The sequence below is a fragment of the Natrix helvetica genome, assembly GCF_964273705.1.
Source record: "Natrix helvetica genome assembly, chromosome: 1".
Classification (NCBI taxonomy): Eukaryota; Metazoa; Chordata; class Lepidosauria; order Squamata; family Natricidae; genus Natrix; species Natrix helvetica.
This window is the reverse complement of record NC_138548.1, coordinates 221,808,109-221,828,554: the sequence shown is the minus strand read 5'-3', so window position 1 is coordinate 221,828,554 and position 20,446 is coordinate 221,808,109. Positions and strand designations below refer to the sequence as shown.

The window sequence follows — 20,446 nt, the reverse complement described above, 5'->3', positions numbered from 1 at the left end:
CACGTGTCCTAGCAGAGGTATGCCATGTCTGTTGCAATGGAAGTCAGAGGAGGCAGCACAACAGCCACTAATGGAGTGTTTCTGGAAATGTCTTGTTTCAGTGAAGCAAGGGCAGCCCTAAAGGACATCTTCTAAGAGGCTAAGATACTTGATCTCCAAAAAAAGACTTGAGTCAAGGTATTTTCATCAGATATCACCTTCAGTTAATGAGACGAGGTTGGACATTTTGGCAACCTTTGATCCCACTAGTTCTCCAATCCTCGCTTTGAATGACCAAACAATGGAGCAGCCATATCATCCTCAGGTATATATTTTCATTTCCATATAAATAAGGCCATTGTGAGGGTTCTTATTTAATACATAAGATGCCGAGCAAGTTAGAAAGTAATGTCTGTTTTTTATGTTGTATTCTCTACCCGGGATGGGGTATGTTTCTGTGATGTTTGCTAATATCACATTTTATAAATTGTCTATTTGGGAGTACTTTGTCATTGTTTTTATGATGATGTGACCTTTCTTATGTTATTAGTGGAGGAAACCTATAAATAATTGTTAACAAATAAATACATTCCCCTCCTTGTCATCATGATTAGAATGTGGCATGGGACTATGTAGTCTTTTTCAGATGCAGGAATCGGAATGACCAGTAGATGGAAGCAGAGTGCTAAGAGTTTATCTATGCTGCCATCTAAGGGTCATTTGGACTTTTGCAATTTTGATCTGATACATCTAGTGTATTGTTCTCACAACAGAAAGAAAATGTATTTTACTATAAAAGGAAGGAGCTGCTTAGCAGGCTATTATGTTTCAATTGCACAATAAGATAAGGCTGTAAACGTGTGTGTGTATGTGTGCATGTACATATGTGTATGTGTGCAGTTTATAGTGTTTTACTAGTACATATGATTTTTAAGGTTTTTCTGCTATTTTGGGATTGAAACCGGATGTGTTCTAACTCCCATTTTGCAGGTCATTAAAAAGTTGTTGAATATGTAGGGATTATTCTGCAACTATTTTATGATGAATTCGGAAGGTCCATACCAGGATAGTCAGGACTATCTTATTAAATAGATCTTCAAAGCAGGAAGTTGCAACCGAGACATATACTGGGCATTTTCAGGGGTCTAATACATTTCGCTCGAATGGATTCATTTGCAACAGGGAAATATTAAAAAGAATATGCCTACACGGCTACGGGAAACCAAGTGCTATTTCAAAAATAGATTTAATGGAAGAATTGTTTTCAAGAGGAAGCTCATTCATAAACCATTTAACCAGGCCCATGTGGCTTTGGTTCTTGAAAATAGTTTTATGATTAAAAAATAGTTCTCTCTGGGAATCTGCTAAATAGGACATTTGGCTTATGAACTTCGACGTTAAATATTTCTTACAGAATGATACTAACCCAGGCCTACCATGTTTGGGGTATACAAATCCACATGATTATGTGATGACAAGAAATTATTAAAATCTCAACAACCTCTAGATCTTTATTACCATCTATAGTGGTCATTGGGGCGGGTGGTGGTGGCTTGCTGTCCAGACATGGGTCCAAGAAACTTTTGTGGAAAGTTTGGGGAGTGGAACCCCAATGGGCAAGTCTGTTGTATTGCTGACATTCTAAATGCAACCCTGTATATTCCCGCTTAGAAGTAAAATGAATTCGGTTACTGCCACGTCACTGGTTTCCCATGTTTGTAAATATAATTCTTCTTGTGAGCATCTGCCCGATAAAAATCAGTGAACGCTAATAGTCTTTATTCTCATTGTAAAATATGAAGAAGGATGGAACAGAGGGAAGAAAAGTTAACAGTTCCTATATTTTAATCCTGCTAGTAAATCTGGGTGAAGAGCATATTCAGTGCCAAGGAACATATCAGGAATATGTTTTATACCGCCAAACTGCATGTGAAATAGGATTTGATTACTAGAACTTCTGACATCTTTGCCAAAAGTAATTGAGCGGTCCGAGGCAGTCAAGAAAGGAAAACAGCTCCAAAGCTCATCTATTCAATTTTCACCTGGGCCAATAATATCATAAATCATTCATCTATATCTCTGGATTATTTTACCATTACATTGAAAAGGACTTTCTTCTGAAACATTGTTACATTGATGGAATGTATGTTACATTGATGGTGATTATGAGAACAAAGACATCTGGAAATCTTAGGAAGGAGAGGATTTTGCAGGACCTAAATAGCCAGTTCCTGCTAGTTCAATGAAAACTAAGGTATACATGCTATCGATGATAACCAATCTCCAATTTCAAATATTGGTGGAAGAAACAGACATGTATCTTGCCTTGTAGGAAGGTAGTGTTTGTCCCAAAGGTGCTTTTTTCAGGAGGCAACTGGACTTTCTTGTTTTTTCTTTGAAGACGTTTCGCTTCTCATCCAAGAAGCTTCTTCAGCTCTGACAGGACAGTGGGGAATGGAAGGATTTACCATATTTTTCAGACTATAAGACGCACTGGTGTATAAGATGCACCAAGATTTTGGAGAGGTAAGTAAGAAAAAAAAGTTTTTGCCTTCCCTGGGCCCCAGGAGCACTCTGCGGGCTTTGGCAGGGCTGGGGAAAGGCAAAAATGTCCCCATTTTTCACCAAAATGGGGGCATTTTTCCTTTCCCCTAGCCCTGCTGAAGCCTGCAGTGTGCTTCTGGGGAGTGGGGGAAGGCAAAAACTTTTTTTCTTACTTATTCTTCCCTATTTGGGTGAAAAGGCCCATTTTTCACCCATTTTTCACAAAAATGGGATGTGGGGGCAGGGCTTCGGGAGGCCAAAAATGGCTGCATTCGGTGTATAAGACGCACCAACATTTCCATGCTCTTTTAGCGGGGGGAAAGGTGTGTTTTATACTCTGAAAAATATGGTATATATGAGAAGCAAAGAAAAAATAAGAAAGTCTAGTTGACTCCTGAAAAAGCACCTTTGAGACAACCATACCTGGATGACTGAGAATCTCTACAGGAAGGTAGTGCACGGCTTTACATTCAGCCTGGGAGAGTTTAGAACAAGAGGAAACCTAGAAATCTCAGGGCCAATATATTTTATGGTTACGTTCAGGTTGATATTGATTGAAAAGCACCCTCGCAATTTTACATCGATCTTAAAGCAATGCAGTCAAGGATTGTTGACACAAACTGGAATAAAAAATTACAGAGTTGTACATTCTGCATGTAGTTAGTGTTTGGAATTGTGTCATTGCCGAGCTGTTGTGTTTAAAGGAGACTCTCTATCAGGGGAGGGTTCCTGCCAGTTCTAACCTCTTCTATAGAAGAGGTTCCACAAATCTACAGTGGCGTTTAGAACCGGTTCCAGCTCCCTCCCCCCCACCCCCCACCCCCGTCCGCACATCATCAAAATGAAGAGCGAGAGGAGGAATTCTGGGAGTTGAAGTCCACAAGTCTTAAAGCTGTCAAGTTTGAACACCCCTGGGGTTTTTTCTCTAAAGGTTTAGGGGTGCAAGGGTCTTGTAACTTGACAGCTTTAAGACTTGCACACTTCAATGCCAGAGTTCCTGAGCCAACATTTTGGTTGCTAAGCAAGAGCATTGTTAAGTGAGTTTCACCACATTTTACAAGTTGGCCACGCCCACCCAGTCACAGGGCCCGCAAGCCACACCCATAAAGCAGGCCACACCTACAGAAGAGGTTCTAAAAAAAATTGAAATCCACCACTGCTCTCTATAGACAGTGATCTTGAAGTGTGAAATGGTTTTTAAAATATCGGGGTACAACATAAACATTTTCCTAAATCCTTGATGTGTAGCTAAATATGTATGAAAGTATTGGAGGAGTTTGGGAGGGGGGAGGACAGAAAGCCCTTCCTTGCTCTGCCCTTTTCAGGCCTAAAATTCAGTAGCTTGTTTATGTTACATATCTACTGTGACGTTCATGGAGACATAGGCTGAAAACAACGCAAACTCAGATTATGCATATTTGAATGTAGGCCGCTGCAGAAGAAAAGGAACATTTCCCTGTAAGACCTTTGGACTAGTTTAGAATAAGCCCTGGACATTGTCTGATCTTCTGTCTTTGGACTGATTTGCACTTCCTGCTTGCCCAACATCTCAAGGACGCACCACCTACGGTGGTGCAGGGCAAGAACGGATGATGTCATCCTCAGTCTGCCCTTAATATGGGAGGCCGCCTCCCCATTCGATATTACACAACTGCTCTGATCTTACACAACTGTTCCGAGTGGTTGTTATGTACTTTGGGAGACGCCTCAATTTCGCTCTGGATACCATTTTGTTCTAGGCTTCGAAGCAGTCTGACATAGAAGAGGTTTTTTTCCTCCGAGTTTAGTAGCAGAGTGGTGAAATGTCTTTTAGGAAGGAAGGAAGGAAGGAAGGGAGGGAGGGAGGGAGGGAGGGAGGGAGGGAGGGAGGGAGGAAGGAAGGAAGGAAGGAAGGAAGATGGTGGGAGGGAGGGAAGGAAGGAAGGAAGGAAGGAAGGAAGGAAGGAAGGAAGGAAAAAAGACATAGAAAGAAAGAAAGGAAGAAAGGAAGGAAGAAAGAAAGAAAGAAAGAAAGAAAGAAAGAAAGAAAGAAAGAAAGAAAGAAAGAAAGAAAGAAAGAAAGAAAGAAAGAAAGGAGGATGGCGGGAGGGAGGAAGGGAAGGAATGAATGAAAAAAATATGAAAAAGAAAGAAAAGAAGGAGGGAGGGAGGATGGTGGGAGGGAGAGAGAAGGAAAGAAAGAAGGAAAGAATGAAGAAAGAAAGAAAGAAAGAAAGAAAGAAAGAAAGAAAGAAAGAAAGAAAGAAAGAAAAGGTTCAGCAAAAGAATGATGAAAGGTGGACTTTTTTTATTTATTTCTTTCAGCTCAGTAAAATTTGACAAGTGGCTTGTTTTGACCTATAAAATCGTGGTCTCCTTGCTGTTTTCACTAGCACTCAGAAGAGATGTCCCAGAAGGAAAAACAATGGGTGCCTACTTTCCCAAGTTGGATGGGAGGGGAGGGGAGGAGAGGAAAGGAAAGGAAATCCAACAATTAGGACTGAGTTAATTGTTGTCCACGCAGAACATCACTGTAGCTAAAATAGAAAAAAAAACCATTTCAAGTCTTAACAAGAATTTACAGCTGTTTATGTGCAGGGAGATAAAGACTGTTTTGCAGAAAAGCTCATAGGCTGTTTTGTGGAATTTTGGCTGACTGCTGGCTATAACCAGAGACCCCCTTATCTTTGCCATCTTTTTTTTTTTTTTGGTCTTACAGCATTATCAGTTGAAAGGTTTTCTTTCTTTTTTCAAACTCCTATTAGCCAAATGCAAACTCTGGTCTTAGAGAAAAAGGTATTTTCCTTTGTATTCCCTGCTGAATCCCCTAAGCTACTCCTGCTAACTTTCCTGTTGACTTGCTCATTTTTATCCAGGAGTTGGATGCACACTCATTCCTATTCCATACTCATTGCAACTACATCTTGAAACATTGAGCTATAGGGGTAGTTTTTGTTTAGAATAGACTAGAATAACAGAGTTGGAAGGGACCTTGGAGGTCTTCTAGTCCAACCCCCTGCTTAGGCAGGAAACCCTACACCACTTCAGACAAATGGTTATCCAACATCTTCTTTAAAACTTCCAGTGTTGGAGCATTCACGACTTCTGGAGGCAAATTGTTCCACTGATGAATTGTTCTGTCAGGAAATTTCTCCTCAGTTCTAAGTTGCTTCTCTCCTTGATTAGTTTCCACCCATTGCTTCTTGTTCTACCCTCAGGTGCCTTGGAGAATAGTTTGACTCCCTCTTCTTTGTGGCAGCCCCTGAGGTGTTGGAACACTGCTATCATGTCTCCCCTAGTCCTTCTTTTCTTTAAACTAGACATACTCAGTTCCTGCAGCCATTCTTCATATGTTTTAGTCTCCAGTCTCTTTTTAGTCTCTTTTTAGTCTCTTTTTAATTATATTAAATATTAGCTAATGCCTTGGACTTTTTTCCCCAGTGGCACCATCCCCTTTTAAAATATAACCTTAACAGTCCACACAATAACTGCATGCAACATTAAGCCCCCAAAATATTACTTGTCTTCTCTGTGGCAACCCCTGAGATATTGGAACACTGCTATCATGTTTCCCCTAGTCCTTCTTTCCATTAAACTAGACATACCCAGTTCCTGCAACCGTTCTTCATATGTTTTAGTCTCCAGTCCCCTAATCATCTTTGTTGCTCTTCTCTGCACTCTTTCTAGAGTCTCCACATCTTTTTTACATCGTGGCGACCAAAACTGCATGCAGTATTCCAAGTGTGGCCTTACCAAGGCATTATAAAATGGTATTGACACTTTTTGTGATCTTGCTTCTATCCCTCTGTTTATAAAGCCTAGAACTGTGACTGTCTTGTGCAGCAACTCTCCGCAATTCTTCTTGTGCCATATCTGTCATCGGACGGTGGCGATCATGTTGGCGATCCTATTTTATATCACAGCCACACGAAAAAGTGCTGCTGAGTTTTGTCCATACCAGTCCCTTAGATTTTGAAGCCATAAAGTTCTTCTTCTGCCCGGACCTTGTTTGCCTTCATTTTTTCTCTGGCGGATTAAGTGAAGGATGCTGTATTTTTCCGGGTGTCACATCAGATGTCCAAAATATTCTGACTTTTGCTTTTTTATGGTTTTGATTATTTTCCTTGGCTTTCCCAGGCCATTTCCTCACTTCTGATTTTGTCAACCGAGCTTATACGTAACAGCAGGCTATAAATCCACATTTCAAATGCTTCTAGTCTCTTCAAGTGGCTTTCTGTCAGAGACCATCTTTCTACTCCATAGAGCAGGGTAGAAAAGATCTTCGCAATTAGGTGATGAAAAAGTAACTTTGCAACCAGTCCTCACATTTCTGATCTAAAGGAAAGGAAAGCTGGAGTAAGATCATAAACAGGGTCACGGTTTCCTCTAGTGATGACTTTGCTTAACAGCCAACTTGCCGGTTCCCAACTGAGGTTGCTAAATGTAATCCTCAACTTACAATCACAATCGGTATCAGTTCTTCCTTGGCTAAGCAAGGAAGTTATTGAGTCATGCCCGATTTTACCTCTTTTTTGTTATGGTTGTTAAATGGATCATCCTGGTTGTTAAGTGAATTACATGTTAAGCAAATCAGGCTTCCCCCCCCCCCCAATTGATTTTGCTTGATGGCAATCACCTGGGAAGGACACAAATGGAGTTCACGTGAGTCCAAGCCACTTAGCTTATCATAAATACATGCTGGTTGCCAAGTGCCTGAATACTGATTGCCCATAGAGATGTTGCGACGGTTGTTAAGTGTGAGGACAAGTTGCAAGTCGCTTTTTTCAGTGCTGTTGTAACTTCAAACGGTTGCTAAATGAATAGTTGCAGGTCAAGGACTAACTATACCTGTATTTCCATCTTAGCCCCTGCCAAATAGAGAACTACAATGGTTCCCGGTTTCTGTTCAGAGCAGAATATTTGCTTATTTTACTTTGGGGGACATAATTTATTACAGAGAATATTGGGCAAATGACCAATACAATATACCCATCCCTTCAGAACAGTAAATATTAGTATAATTGTCTCAAACTCCTTTGCACTGCAGATCCCCCGCGTGTAATTGAGTAAGAAGGCAAGAACGGAAACAGTCCTTTCCAGGGAGAAGAATATGGGCCACCAAAACCACGTCAAAAGCTACTTTCTGTGAGCAGGCTGGATGAATAATGATGACAATGGAAGAGACCCAAACAAATCACCCACCCTAAGCAAATCCAGTCAAGAACTAGACTTTGAGGATGAAGAGGATGAAAGGCAGGGGAAAGATTCAGATTCTTGCAGCCTCCTCTCCGAAGACTCTGTCTTCCCAGACTATGAAGGTGCTCCATCTGACAGTGAGGACCACCAAGCGGTCACGTTGTACTGGTGCTGTGTCAAGAACAATGCAAAGCTGTTGCAGGATAAACTTGACAGTGGGGTGACCAGGGAAGAAGCCATGGAGTTGGATATCAACGGAAAGGTAACTAGACCCCCTTCCTGATCTAACACAGCAGGTGTGAGCTAGAGATGAAATGGTCCTATGATGGCATAGTTCAACTGGGATATAACTAGAACAATGTTCAGCTTTGTAGGTCTTCTATCCCTAGCTTTACTGATCTTAACAGGTAGTCATAATCAATTACTTGAAGACCACCTGCAAGTTCTATTGCTCCAGAATCATTGGTCTATTTGTGGTTGGCACTCACTGCCATGAACATATTACTCCATTGCTCTAATCCAATGATGGCGAACCTTTCCAGCATCATGTGCCCAAACTGGAACATGCGTGCATGTGCATGCGGCAGAGTGCTGGAAACCCAAAGACCAGATGGCCAGCATGCACCTGGCTGGTTTTTGGCCGTTTTCAGGCTGTACTTCGGGCCATTTTTCGGGCCATTTTCAGGGCCAAAAACAGCCTGGAAAACAGTCTGAAAATTCCCCGAAAAATGGCCTGTTTTGGGGGGCATTTTCAGGCCATTTTCTGGTGCTCCAATGCCCGCAAAGACCGGTTGGTGATGGTGCAGGTAGCCACAGAGAAGGCTCTTCATGCCACCTCTGGCATGCGTGCCATAGGTTCACCATCACAGCTCTAATCAGTGGTGAAATCCAAATAAATTTGCCGCCGGTTCTGTAGGCATGGCTTGGTGGTGGTGAGGGGTCATATGACCGGGTGGGCGTAGCCAACTTTTTCTCACTTTTTAAAGCATTTTCCCCTGCCGGTTCAGGCGAATAGGTAGTTTAAAAAAATGCTTTAAAAAGTGGGGGGAAATGGTTCCGACGATTGAGCGGATCAGCTGTGAGCCGTGCAATTGCCAGACCCTCTTTATTTCACTGTTTAAAGCTTTTTTTCCCTACCTATTCGCCTGAACCGGCAAGAAAAAATGCTTTAAAAAGTGAAATAAGGCATATAACAAAACTCGAAAATAATAGTTATGAGTAAAATAAGAGAGTTAAGAATGGTGAAATCCAAATGAAATACAATAGAAGGGGAAATAATATAAGTTGAACGGTATCGATTGATAATTGCTATTAGAAAGAACAGGAAGCTCCTGTTTGTATTGCTTTGTGCAAATGTGGTGTATGTCTAAGTTTTGTGTGTGTGTGTATTTTACATGTTTGTTAATAAAATTGAAAAAAAAGTGAAATAAAGAGGATCCGATGATCGCGCGGCTCACAGCTGATCCACATAATCATCGGAACCATTTCCCCCCACTTTTTAAAACATTATTTTAATACCGGTTCAGGCGAACCTTAGCATTGTTTGCTACCGGTTCTAGCATTTCACCCCTGGCTCCAATCCCTATATATGATTCTGATTACGGTAGCTTCCAAATGCAAGTCAAAGGGTTAGTGATTGTGTATAAAGTTAATACGGCTTGGCATGGAAGTATCTTCTGGTCTTTTTCCAACACAATTGCTTATCCCAGGAGAAATTGCTAATAGTCCCCATCTCCACAAGGTATTTACAAGAAGGCTTGTGTGTTCTGTTTTTCTATGGGACCTTTTCTTAGACTTTGGGACAACTTCCCCCTTGAATTGGGACTAGCCCCTAACAGAATAACAAGAGTTGGAAGGGACTTTGCAAATCTTCTCGTCCAACCTCCTGCTCAAGCAGGAAACCCTGTACAATTTCAGACAAATGGTTGTTCAACATCTTCTTTCAAACTTCCAGTGTTGGAGCATGGACAACTTCTGGAGGCAAGTCATTCCACTGACTAATTGTTGTGACTGTCAGGATATTTCTCCTTAGTTCTAGGTTGCTTCTCTCTTTATAATTTGGCCTTCTGGAAACTACTGAAAACAGAGCTGTCCCAGAGCACCTACAATGATCCATGATACTTAGGATGCTTGACTGTACTATGGTGTTTAGAGTTTATGCTTTTATGCTTTTGTAATTTATATTTTCACTATCAGATATTTTTATTTATAAAGTTTTATTAGACTATACCACTGAGAGTCTAGGGATTGTAGCTGGTAATTTCTCAAAATAAATCAATGGATCCAGTTGTTCCACGGTATTCAACTTATCTTAGTACGACTGCTCCATGAAGCAATTATCAACAAACTTTGATAATATGTTGTTTGTGCCTGGCTAGATGATAGGGGAAAGCAGCACTAAATGGCACAAAGACACACCCTTTTATTCAGCCAAATGAATAGTAAAGTCATCTGCGGCAGATTGTTGTCCTAAGTTGCCATTACTTTCAAATTTTAGTCCTAGAGTGGAATTTATTCATAGTAATCTTCACCACCATTGCCAATTCATCCAAGAATTGAAGTGAATACTTCTTGTCAACTGCATCTGTGCTGCTAGATCAGCATGGCTGGCTGGGGAATTCTGGGAGTTGAAGTCCACAAGTCTTAAAGTTCCCAAGTTTGGACACCCCTGTGCTAGATAGATATAGTTCTCTTCATAATTCTGGATTATGTGGCTACAATTTTCAGGTTTTATACACAGAAGTGGAAGAGAGCTGGTATTCACTAGGTTCTGACCAGTTCTGGAGAACCAGGAGTGGAAATTTTGAGTAGTTCGGAGAACCGGTAAATACCACCTCTGACTGGCCGTAGCCCCATCTATTCTCTGCCTCCTGAGTCCCAGCTGATCTGGAGGAAATTGAGATTTTGCAGCATCCTTCCCTTTGCCACTCTCACCAAGCCACACCCACAGAACCAGTAGTAAAAAATGTTTGAATCACACCACTGGAAGAGATGCAACACTTGATTTGGGCTTTTAGGAGATAAGGATGTTTGCTTGGGGACCACCAGCCCTACCCATCATTCTCCTTTGAACATGTTAGGTTGCCTTGCCCTCATTCCTTCACCATGCTGCATCTTCATTCTTCTTTCACAGTGTTTCCTGGAGTGGGAGAATAACACCTCCCCATGCAGACATCTTAGAAATACCAAGAGGGGAGTGAGGATGAAGCTGGAGTTCCTACCAAGGAAAAATAGCCCATCCCACTGCTCTAGGCCCCTTCATTCTCTCCTGAAAAATAATCACTCGCTTATACTTGTATAAGAAAAGGTGTTTTGCATTCTGATTATTCACTCTGAGAAGCTCTAACACCCTATCCTCCAGGGTTTAAGAGGCTCCCCCTAAGCAGCTTATGGTTTTTGCAAGCCAGCCAATTGTCTTATGTGCTCTGGGAGGATCTAAAGGGGCGGGGGGGATGTAATAGACTAGCTACAATATAAAAATAGTGCCTTATACATGAGAAAATATATGTCTAATGATCTCTGCTAATATCATCACCCTGTATTGATTGCCACTTTCTACTCATGGTTAACCAGAGATCCCTATCTCCATTGTCCTGGATCGGGATGAACAGAGTCACCAGGGATGGTGATGGAAAAGTGTTTTTGCTACATGGCATGGTATTTAGTTGGCCACAGAACAAGCTCAGAAGTAGCAATAACAATAGCACTAGATTTATATACCACTTCATAGTGCTTTTGCAGCCTTCTCTAAGTGGTTTACAGAGTCAGCCTATTGCCCCCAACAATCCGGGTCCTTATTTTACCCCCCTCAGAAGGATGGAAGGCTGAGTCAATCTTGAGCCTGGTGAGATTTGAATGGCCAAATTGCAGGCAGCCGGCAGTCAGCAGAAGTAGCCTGCAGTACTGCATTCTAACCACTGCGCCACCACGGCTCTAGTATGATCTTATTGCACCGGGGTTAGCCACAATGATGCAGCAACCATCAAGATATATGGGGTCATAGACCTCAAAACCTGAAAGGATAGATGGGAAAAGATCTTGTGTGCTCTGGAAGATGGAATCTTAACATTTTTCCTCTTGCTCTCCAGAACGGCCTCTTGGTAGCATGTTTCCGGGGTTTCAAAGATATTGTCATTCTTCTCAGTAAATGTTCCTACATAGATGTCAACCACCAGGATAACGATGGAAACACAGCACTTATGGTGGCAGCCCAAGCAGGTAGGAAAAGTTACTATTTTCATTACACCAGGCAAGACACAGGGGACTTCAAAGAACATTAAAGATTCAAACATCGGCGGGATGTTTGATCAGAATTTTAAAAGCAGCAAGCTGAAGAACACAATTCCAAATTACGCAAAAACAAAAAAGGGACTTTCCCTTCCTGTCATTCCCTTGTTTAAAATCATTATCTATCCAGAACACTATTTAATGGGGGGAAAAACACCACTGTTGTATCTTTATGTGCTGCATCTGTCATAGGATGCATTTATAAGGAAGGAGGGGTGTGAGTGGGTTTTGAATGCACATTTGGGAATATGTGGGTTGGATTGAGTTTCCAGTTTGTGCACTAGCTGGTTCTAATTGGGGGCGGGTGGGAAAGGAACACAATGAGATATTTATTTGGGCATTCTCTACCATTTTCCTTCAGTTTCAACCTAGGCAATGTGTGATTATTTTAAAATGGTATGGGACCAGGGGTGAAATTCAGAAGGTTCTGACAGGTTCTGGAGAACCGGTAGCGGAAAGTTTGAGTAGCTCAGAGAACCGGCAAATACTACCTCTGGCTAGCCCCCAGAGTGGGAATGGAGCTTTTGCAATACCCTTCCCCCAGAAGTGGGCAGGGAATGGGGATTTTGCAGTATCCTTCCCCTGCCACGCCCACCAAGCCACACCCACAGAACCAGTAGTAAAAAAAATTGAATTTCACCACTGTATGGGGCCATAGGGTTTAACATTAAGGACAGTGAATCCATGTGTTAGAACCACAAAGGATCTCAGATTAGGGGGTTTGTCAGTCAGTTCATTTATATACACATTGATGATTTGTGTCAATGGAAAGGAGCTAGTTACTGTTGCAAAGCAAAAGTGATGGGGATCTGCACAAAATGAGGAGGGGGGGGAGAAGAATATGCCCCTAGAGTAGAACTGTGGGTTCTTTGTGATCATTGCTGCCTTTAGATGTTAATCTTTCTTTGGAGAGCTCAGCGCATTCCTAACACTGTTCCCTTTTTCTCTCTGTTGCCACAAAGGATACATTACTATTGTGAACTATCTTCTGAATTACTACCCAGGAGTAGACATTGAGATGCAGGATGACAGAGGCCTGACTGCACTCATGAAAGCTGCAATAAAAGGGAAGAACGATTGCATTGCAGCCTTGCTCATGGCAGGTATGCGATTAATTGCCGCTGACTTTCCAGATGTTGATTTTAATGTTCTTGGAATTAACCTAGTCTGGTATTTAGAAAGTTAGTTAGAAACATCAAGGGCCTCTCTTTTATCAAGGAGAGAAAATGTACACCCTCCCCACACAAACTGGAATATCAGTGAGAGATGTACTTTTCAAGGACAGTTTAGAAAACAAAACATTGCTTCCAGACAGTCTTCTCTTCCATGTCCCTAAAGAGAAACCTAGAAGAACCAAATGGCTGTTGCTCCAGGATGCTAGAAATAAAGCTAAGATGGGGGAGGAGCCTCGTTGCTTTTAGGCCACACCCGAAAAGAGACTCTGCAGGGGTTTTCGGGGTAACGGCCCCATTTCATGATAGGATGAGCAGTGCAGGACAGCAAAAGCAATTCTCTTTGTTACTCACCAGCATACATGGGATGAAAAATAGCTCAAGAGTAGCCACAATAGTGAAATTGTGGGGGATCCATAATTTAGAGACATTTATCATTAACTAGTCGATAACCTGGTGCCCGGTTATCTATAGACGTCGAAGCGTTTGTCTGACAGGGAGCCATTGAGAGAGGCCTTTCTTCCCCCTACTCCCATGCCCATCATCCCTGCCCTCTCCCTTCCCCCTCCCATGTGCTCCTCTTTCCTGCCCTGCCTATGATCCTGGCACTTTGCCCCAAATCCATCAGGTGCTTCCCTATTGATCCACTGGAGGGCGAACGTCATGGCTGGCATTCCAGAGGAAGCTGTGAAGGAACTGATATCGCAAACAATTGCTGCTCTAGGACACCGCACTTGCTCTCCTTAATGGCCCAGGCTCTCCCAACTCCCTCCCATGACATCACAAGCAATTGCCACTCTTGGACGACGCGCCTGCTCTCCTTAATAGGCCAGGTGTCCAGAGTTATGGTGGAACACACACACACATACCACAGGGGTGTCTTCCCTCCTCCCCCCAGTATTTTTTTCCAGAGGGTAAGTTATCTGTGTACCAAGTTTGGTTGAAATTGCTCAAGGTGCTCCAGAGTTATGCTGGAACATGTATACATACATACATACAACCTTTGAGAGAGAGAGAGAGAGAGAGAGAGAGAGAGAGAGAGAGAGAGAGGGAGGGAGGGAGGGAGGGAGGGAGGAGGAGGAGGAGGAGGAGGAGGAGGAGGAGGAGGAGAAAAGAAGAAGAAGAAGAAGAAGAAGAAGAAGAAGAAGAAGAGGAAGAGGAAGAGGAAGAGGAAGAGGAAGAGGAAGAAGAAGAAGAAGAGGAGGAGGAGGAGGAGGAGGAGGAGGAGGAGGAGGAGGAGGAGGAAGAAGAAGAAGAAGAAGAAGAAGAAGAAGAAGAAGAAGAAGAGGAGGAGGAGGAGGAGGAGGAGGAGGAGGAGGAAGAAGAAGAAGAAGAAGAAGAGGAGGAGGAAGAGGAAGAGGAAGAGGAAGAAGAAGAAGAAGAAGAAGAAGAAGAAGAAGAAGAAGAAGAAGAAGAAGAAGAAGAAGAAGAAGAAGAAGAAGAAGAAGAAGAAGAAGAAGAAGAAGAAGAAGAAGAAGAAGAAGAAGAAGGGGAGATAACTCTTGGAGCAACCTAATCCTCATAAAAAGATTTGCCACCATAGTGTTTCCATGGGTCCCTTCCATTTGCACACAGATATTGTAGACCAGAGTTTCTCAACCTCAGCAACTCTAAGATGTGTCGACTTCAGCTCCTCAAAATTACCTAGCCAGCATGCTCACTGGGAAATTATGGGAGTTGGTCCATACATCTTAGATACCTTGCTAAGGTTGAGGATTCCCCCCCCCCCCTCTTTTTTTTGTTGATATTCCAGGTTTGGCCATTCCCATGACTTTACTTCTTTTTACGGGCTGAATCAGTGTATTTTTTTAGCTCAATGCTATTCATCTGAAATGGGAGCAAAGCTAGACAGCTTCCTTTCCTTTTGATTTATTTTTCAGTGCTGGTGCTTGAAAGGAAAACTGTTAGCCAACTCTAAGACTTTCATATATTTGCAGTCAGTTTCAAATACTGATAAGCAGCCTGCCTAGAACTCCTGCCTCAGCCCTGGGGTCAAGGAAACCACACACAGGGACATTATACCATGATTGCAACTATTGGGGAAAGAACCTGGTTGCTATCCTGCTGTGACAGTTTTTCTCAAACTTGCCAACTTGAAGAGGTGAGGACATCAACTCCCAGAATCCCATCCCAGCCAGTTGCCTAGGATCACAACCAGCAGAGCCTTTTAAAGAAAAAAAAAATCAGAGGAAAAGAGTTGATACTGCTACTACTCACATTTTTAAATATGTAATTTTTTTTTACATCCATTCTATATTTTTGCATAGAATGTATGTTGAATATATTGGGGGCATGGAGAGCAATTTATATTCTTCTACATGTAGGGACCGGGTGGCTCAGTGGCTAAGACGCTGAGCTTGTCAATTAGAAAGGTCAGCAGTTCAGCAGTTTGAATGCTTAGCACCGTGTAACAGAGTGAGCTGCTGTTATGAGTCCCAGCTTCGGCCAACCTAGCAGTTCGAAAACATGTAAAAAATGCAAGTAGAAAAATAGGGACCACCTTTGGTGGGAAGGTAACAGCGTTCCGTGCACCTTTGGTGTTCATTCATGCCGGCCACATGACCACGGAGACGTCTTCAGACAGCGCTGGCTCTTCGGCTTTGAAACAGAGATGAGCACTGCCCCCTAGAGTCTGGAACGACTAACACATATGTGTGAGGGGAACCTTTACCTTTACCTTAACGTGTAGGGGATTTTTATCATTCTGGAAACCGTGGCAGCTCAGTATGCCTTTAATTTTTGTTTTGTTTTAATTTTTCTGTTGATCAGCTGGAGGGAAAATGGATTGGCTCATAATGCCCCTTATCTCTTCTGTATTTCAAGGCCAGCAAAAGTTGGCTTGTGAGGGAAGGGAGGTGAAAGCCAAATTGGGAAAAAAAATGTTGTTTAGAAATGTAGACAGCTCTGGGAAGGGAAAGAGACTCTGGATGTTGGGGAAGGTCTACTTCGGTTGTTGTTTTGCATAAGCCGGCCAACAGTCATAGGATCACCACAAGTTCAACATCATGAGTGATCTCTTCCCCATATCTCAGTTAAGTGCTTTCTACCCTCAGTGGGCCTAAGGGAAACTAAGCCAATTTTCATGCTGCTGTTCCTTTTGCTAGGTCCCCCTTTGCCTCTGTTCTGGCTAACAGCTGGAGGACACGGTCCTCATTTCCCATTAGGAGGAAGCCTGTCTTCTTTGCACCTTCTCCGCTTCCCCAGCTACCCAATTCACAGGACTGCTGAGGTGGTGAGGATTTTCATAAGATACTAGATCTGTGCATTTAACCATCTGTTAGAAACTGCAAGTAAAGGGGCAAGGGAAGTTGAAAAGGCTAAATTCAATCCCACTGTCTGCATGAGCCAGAAGGAGATTAGACATTTTCAGAATGTGTTCACTTCAGCTGTCCAGAAATGGCAGAAAACAGAGAGAGAGAGAGAGATGGCTGAAAGGACTGTTAAGCCCAAGAGCAGGGAAGATAGAGCACAGCAGGAAAGTCCCCCTGGTTTATCTATATCATCTATCTATCTATCTATCTATCTATCTATCTATCTATCTATCTATCTATCTATCTATCTATCTATCTATCTATCTAAACAAAAAGGCATGCATAGCCTAGGCTTGTAGAGTGCTCCTGGGGGCTATGGGGGCAAAAGCAACTGAAAATGGCCCATTTTTCTCTCGTTTCTGCCCTCCCCAGCCCCTAGGAGCACTTTGCAGGCCTCCCAAACCCTCTGCATGTTCTTTTTTGTGAAAGGGGTGGGGTTTCTGGAGGCCAAAAATGCTGTATTCAGTGTATAAGACGTACTCAGATTTTCACCCTCTTTTTTGGGAGGGAAAGGTGTTCCTTATACTCTGAAAAATGCGGTAAGTCTACGTGCTATTCCTATTCCTATTGCTATATCTATCTATCTATCTATCTATCTATCTATCTATCTATCTATCTATCTATCTATCTATCTATCTATCTATCTACCTACCTACCTACCTACCTACCTACCTACCTACCTACCCACCCACCTCATTTTCTATCTCACAGGGGGACTTTCATTGCACAGCTCTTCAAAAGTTGATACGAATAACAAGTCTTGCTATATTCCCAGAAGATTCTCCTGCTACGCATTCCATGTGTACACAGTGTTGCTGCTGTATTGTGTGAAATAAAAACCGCAACCAGGCCTAATTATTCTGGATTCAGCACTTCATCAGTTGTGGACTCTACCAGCCGGATTCTGGCAGTTGCCCAAAGATACCAAGTGTTGTTAAAGTACCTTGGAACATCTTGGAAGGTCTTACTTAAAGGAACACTTTGGTTGTTTGGTTGGTTGTTCTCATCTTGCTAATTAACCTGTGCAACGTACACAACAGTACAGTTCTCTTGATTTTAAAAAAATCTCAATTAAAAACAAGTAAAGTGAAGCATCCATCCAAATCTAAGCTCAAAAAGACTCTGCCACCCAAATCATAAGTTTTTGGTAGAAATTTTGTCAGACTAGATCAGTGATGGCTAACCTTTTTGTTGTGTGCCAAAAGCGCAAATGCACACACACACACATAATGCAGTGCACATGCGACCCCCTGTGCGTCCATCCCCCACACATGTGCGTGTGACCCAACCACCCCCGCACTCCCCTGCCCCATACATGCGTTTGTGACCCTCCCTGCATTTGCTCCCCCACATGCACACAGGACCTCGTGACCCCTCCCCCACATGTGCAAGTGTCTCCTGCATGCACCTGCCCCCCCCCATGGATGGGCAGCAGAGACTTGAAAACCAGCTGGCCAGCAGAAGGCACATACGCATATGCAGTGGAGTTGCGCTGGGTCGACAGCTCGCGTGCCTGCAGAGAGGGCTCTGCGTGCCACATGTGCCATAGGTTTGCCACCACGGGACTAGATAATCTACATTAATCAAACTCTTGACTTCCAGAATCCTACCCCAATCCATCTAATGATAAAAACCAGCAGTTCTGTCTTCCATTTGATCTCACTCTCCATATGTCATTTTTTAAAAAAAACTTACACCTTCTTCCATCTGCTTGCAGGCAGGAACTACAAGAATCACCAATCCTTTTCAACCATATTGTTTACATATTTATATTTTATGACCTCCACAAGGTGTCCTAATGGGAATCTTGGGGGGAAACTCGGCCTGCTATTCAATTCTAAACACGATAGCATCTATTCTTTTCTTGAATCCATGCTATCAGGCAAAGGATTCTTTGTTTTTCATCAGTTCTTCTCCACTGTAATCCTAGTGATAACACATGCTCTCTCACATACTTTCACATATAAACATACGTGTTCACATATGTCCCTGTAGAAGCTGCTTTCGCCCTCAGAAGGAAAGGTGGGCAAGGAAATGCTACAATCCATGATTCTCTTCTCAATGCACAACTCAGTTGTGCAACTCAGACGTGCAAAAACTATACACCTGGAGAGAGAGAAAAAAGAATTAGCACAGGATGCAGAACAGCTTTTGGGTACGTAAAGGGGTCCAGCTTCTCCTCCCTTGAATCTCAAAACGGGATGGTGAAAGCAACTCCCAAACCAGACTTCTGGGGCAGCAGCCAGGAGGCTGGGGGGAGGTACCCAAGCGTGGACATGGGAATGAAACACCGCTGAACCTCTCATCGTGTGTGTTTTCTCCTAGGAGCTGATGTTGCTGCTGTGGACCCCGTGAAAGGAAAGACCGCGGAGGAGTGGGCAGCACTGACTGGAAGCTTTGAAGCTATCATGCGGATCAGAATCCTTCTGCAACGCCCCTGTGCCCAGCAATTCTCTAACAAGTACTTGCCGGAGTGGCCCCATCTGCCTGAACTGGTGGCCCGAGCGACGGCTACCAAATCCAGAGCCAAGCGTCTGTCGGATCACATTTGCTCCATGTTTACCATCCGTTTCCCACAAGACCCCGAGACGGATGGGGTGATGGATCACATGGTGCGCATGACCACCTCCTTGGCCAGCCCATTCGTGACCACGGCTTGTCAAACGCTCTGTCCTGACGACCCACCGGAAGTAGGCAAGCAGAGACACTCAGTGCCAGAAATTCTCAACCGATATGTACCCGATCCCGATGCCAAATCAGTAAACAGCAGATCGTGCAGCAGTAGCCAGTTCAGGACCCAAACCCTGATACCGTATCAATCCCCTAGTCCCATTGTGAAGTTTCTGTCCCTTCCTATGCGATTCAACAGCGCCATTCCAAAAATTAAGGTCAGTAGGTCTTCTGCCCAGTCAACTCCTGAAGAGAACAAACCGCCCAAGGTTAAAAACAAGAAGGCACTGCAGGTGCCAAAATGGCGATACAAGGAGGTGAAAGAAGAGAAGAAGAAAGCTGAGGAAGCAGCAGGGCACAAGAAGAAGCCAGACAAGACTAAAGGAAAAGACGAATAGTTGTGATGTTTGGGGATGCAAGAAGAAAAGGATATTCCAAAGACAAAGTAAAACTCTGCCTCAGGGTGATTGAGAAAAATATCATCCCCCTTATGGATACTTTCTCAATTTTTGGTCACGCTAAGGAACTAATTCTAGAGTTACTTGTCAATATTGGTAATAGAGTCTAATCCTCAGGATAGAAAGTGTGGGTGTTACAGAAGAGAGAGTGTAAATTTAATGTCTCCCTTGCATGGAATATCCCAACTCTGGTCCTCAAAAGAATCTTAAGCATATGCTTAGCATCTTTTCCTTTCAAGCTTTGGTGAAAAAGCTGTGAAAGAGAAGCAGATGGGGAGAATTAGAACTTGAAAATTGGCAAGATTGGGAAGAAATGCCCTCTCGTTCTCCAGGGGTGAAATTCAGCAGGTTCTGACCAGTTCTGGAGAACCGGTAGCAGAAAGTTTGAGTCGTTCCGACAAATACCACCTTTGGCTGACCCCAGAATGCGGTGGGAATGGAGATTTTGCAATATCCTTTCCCCAGGAGTGGGATGGGAATGGGGATTTGGCAGTATCCTTCCAGTATCCTGCCATGCCCACCAAGCCACGCCCACAGAACCAATAGTAAAAAAAAATTGAATTTCACCACTCTCGCTCTGCTTTCAATGTGTACTTTCTTTCTTCCCAGGAAAGTTACATTTAAGATGCATAAACTTATAATGTGTTTTATTTTCCCAAGAGCATTGCCTCATTGGTGACCCCAGCCCTTAGGTGGGCAAAGGAAGAGTTGCTGGGCTGTCCAGGTAATATTCTAAATTAAGTCAGGGAGAATCCCCCAACATCCATTCTGCAACTCCCTAGCAGTTCCAGAAAGTATTGCTGAAAACAAGTAACAAAATAGCTACCGTATTTTTTGTAGTATAAGATGC

At 43.1% G+C, this 20,446-nt stretch overlaps 1 protein-coding gene across 1 annotated transcript; it reads left to right on the top strand.

Annotated features, from left to right (window-relative positions):
* Window positions 1-7,660: 7,660 nt before the first annotated feature.
* Window positions 7,661-19,536, top strand: ANKRD33 (ankyrin repeat domain 33; the record flags this gene model as incomplete). Its single annotated transcript, XM_081961671.1, has 4 exons — window positions 7,661-7,960; window positions 11,787-11,916; window positions 12,948-13,088; window positions 18,794-19,536. 4 exons carry the CDS (start codon window positions 7,661-7,663, stop codon window positions 19,534-19,536), a joined length of 1,314 nt encoding a protein of 437 aa, XP_081817797.1.
* Between the last annotated feature and the right edge of the window lie 910 nt (window positions 19,537-20,446).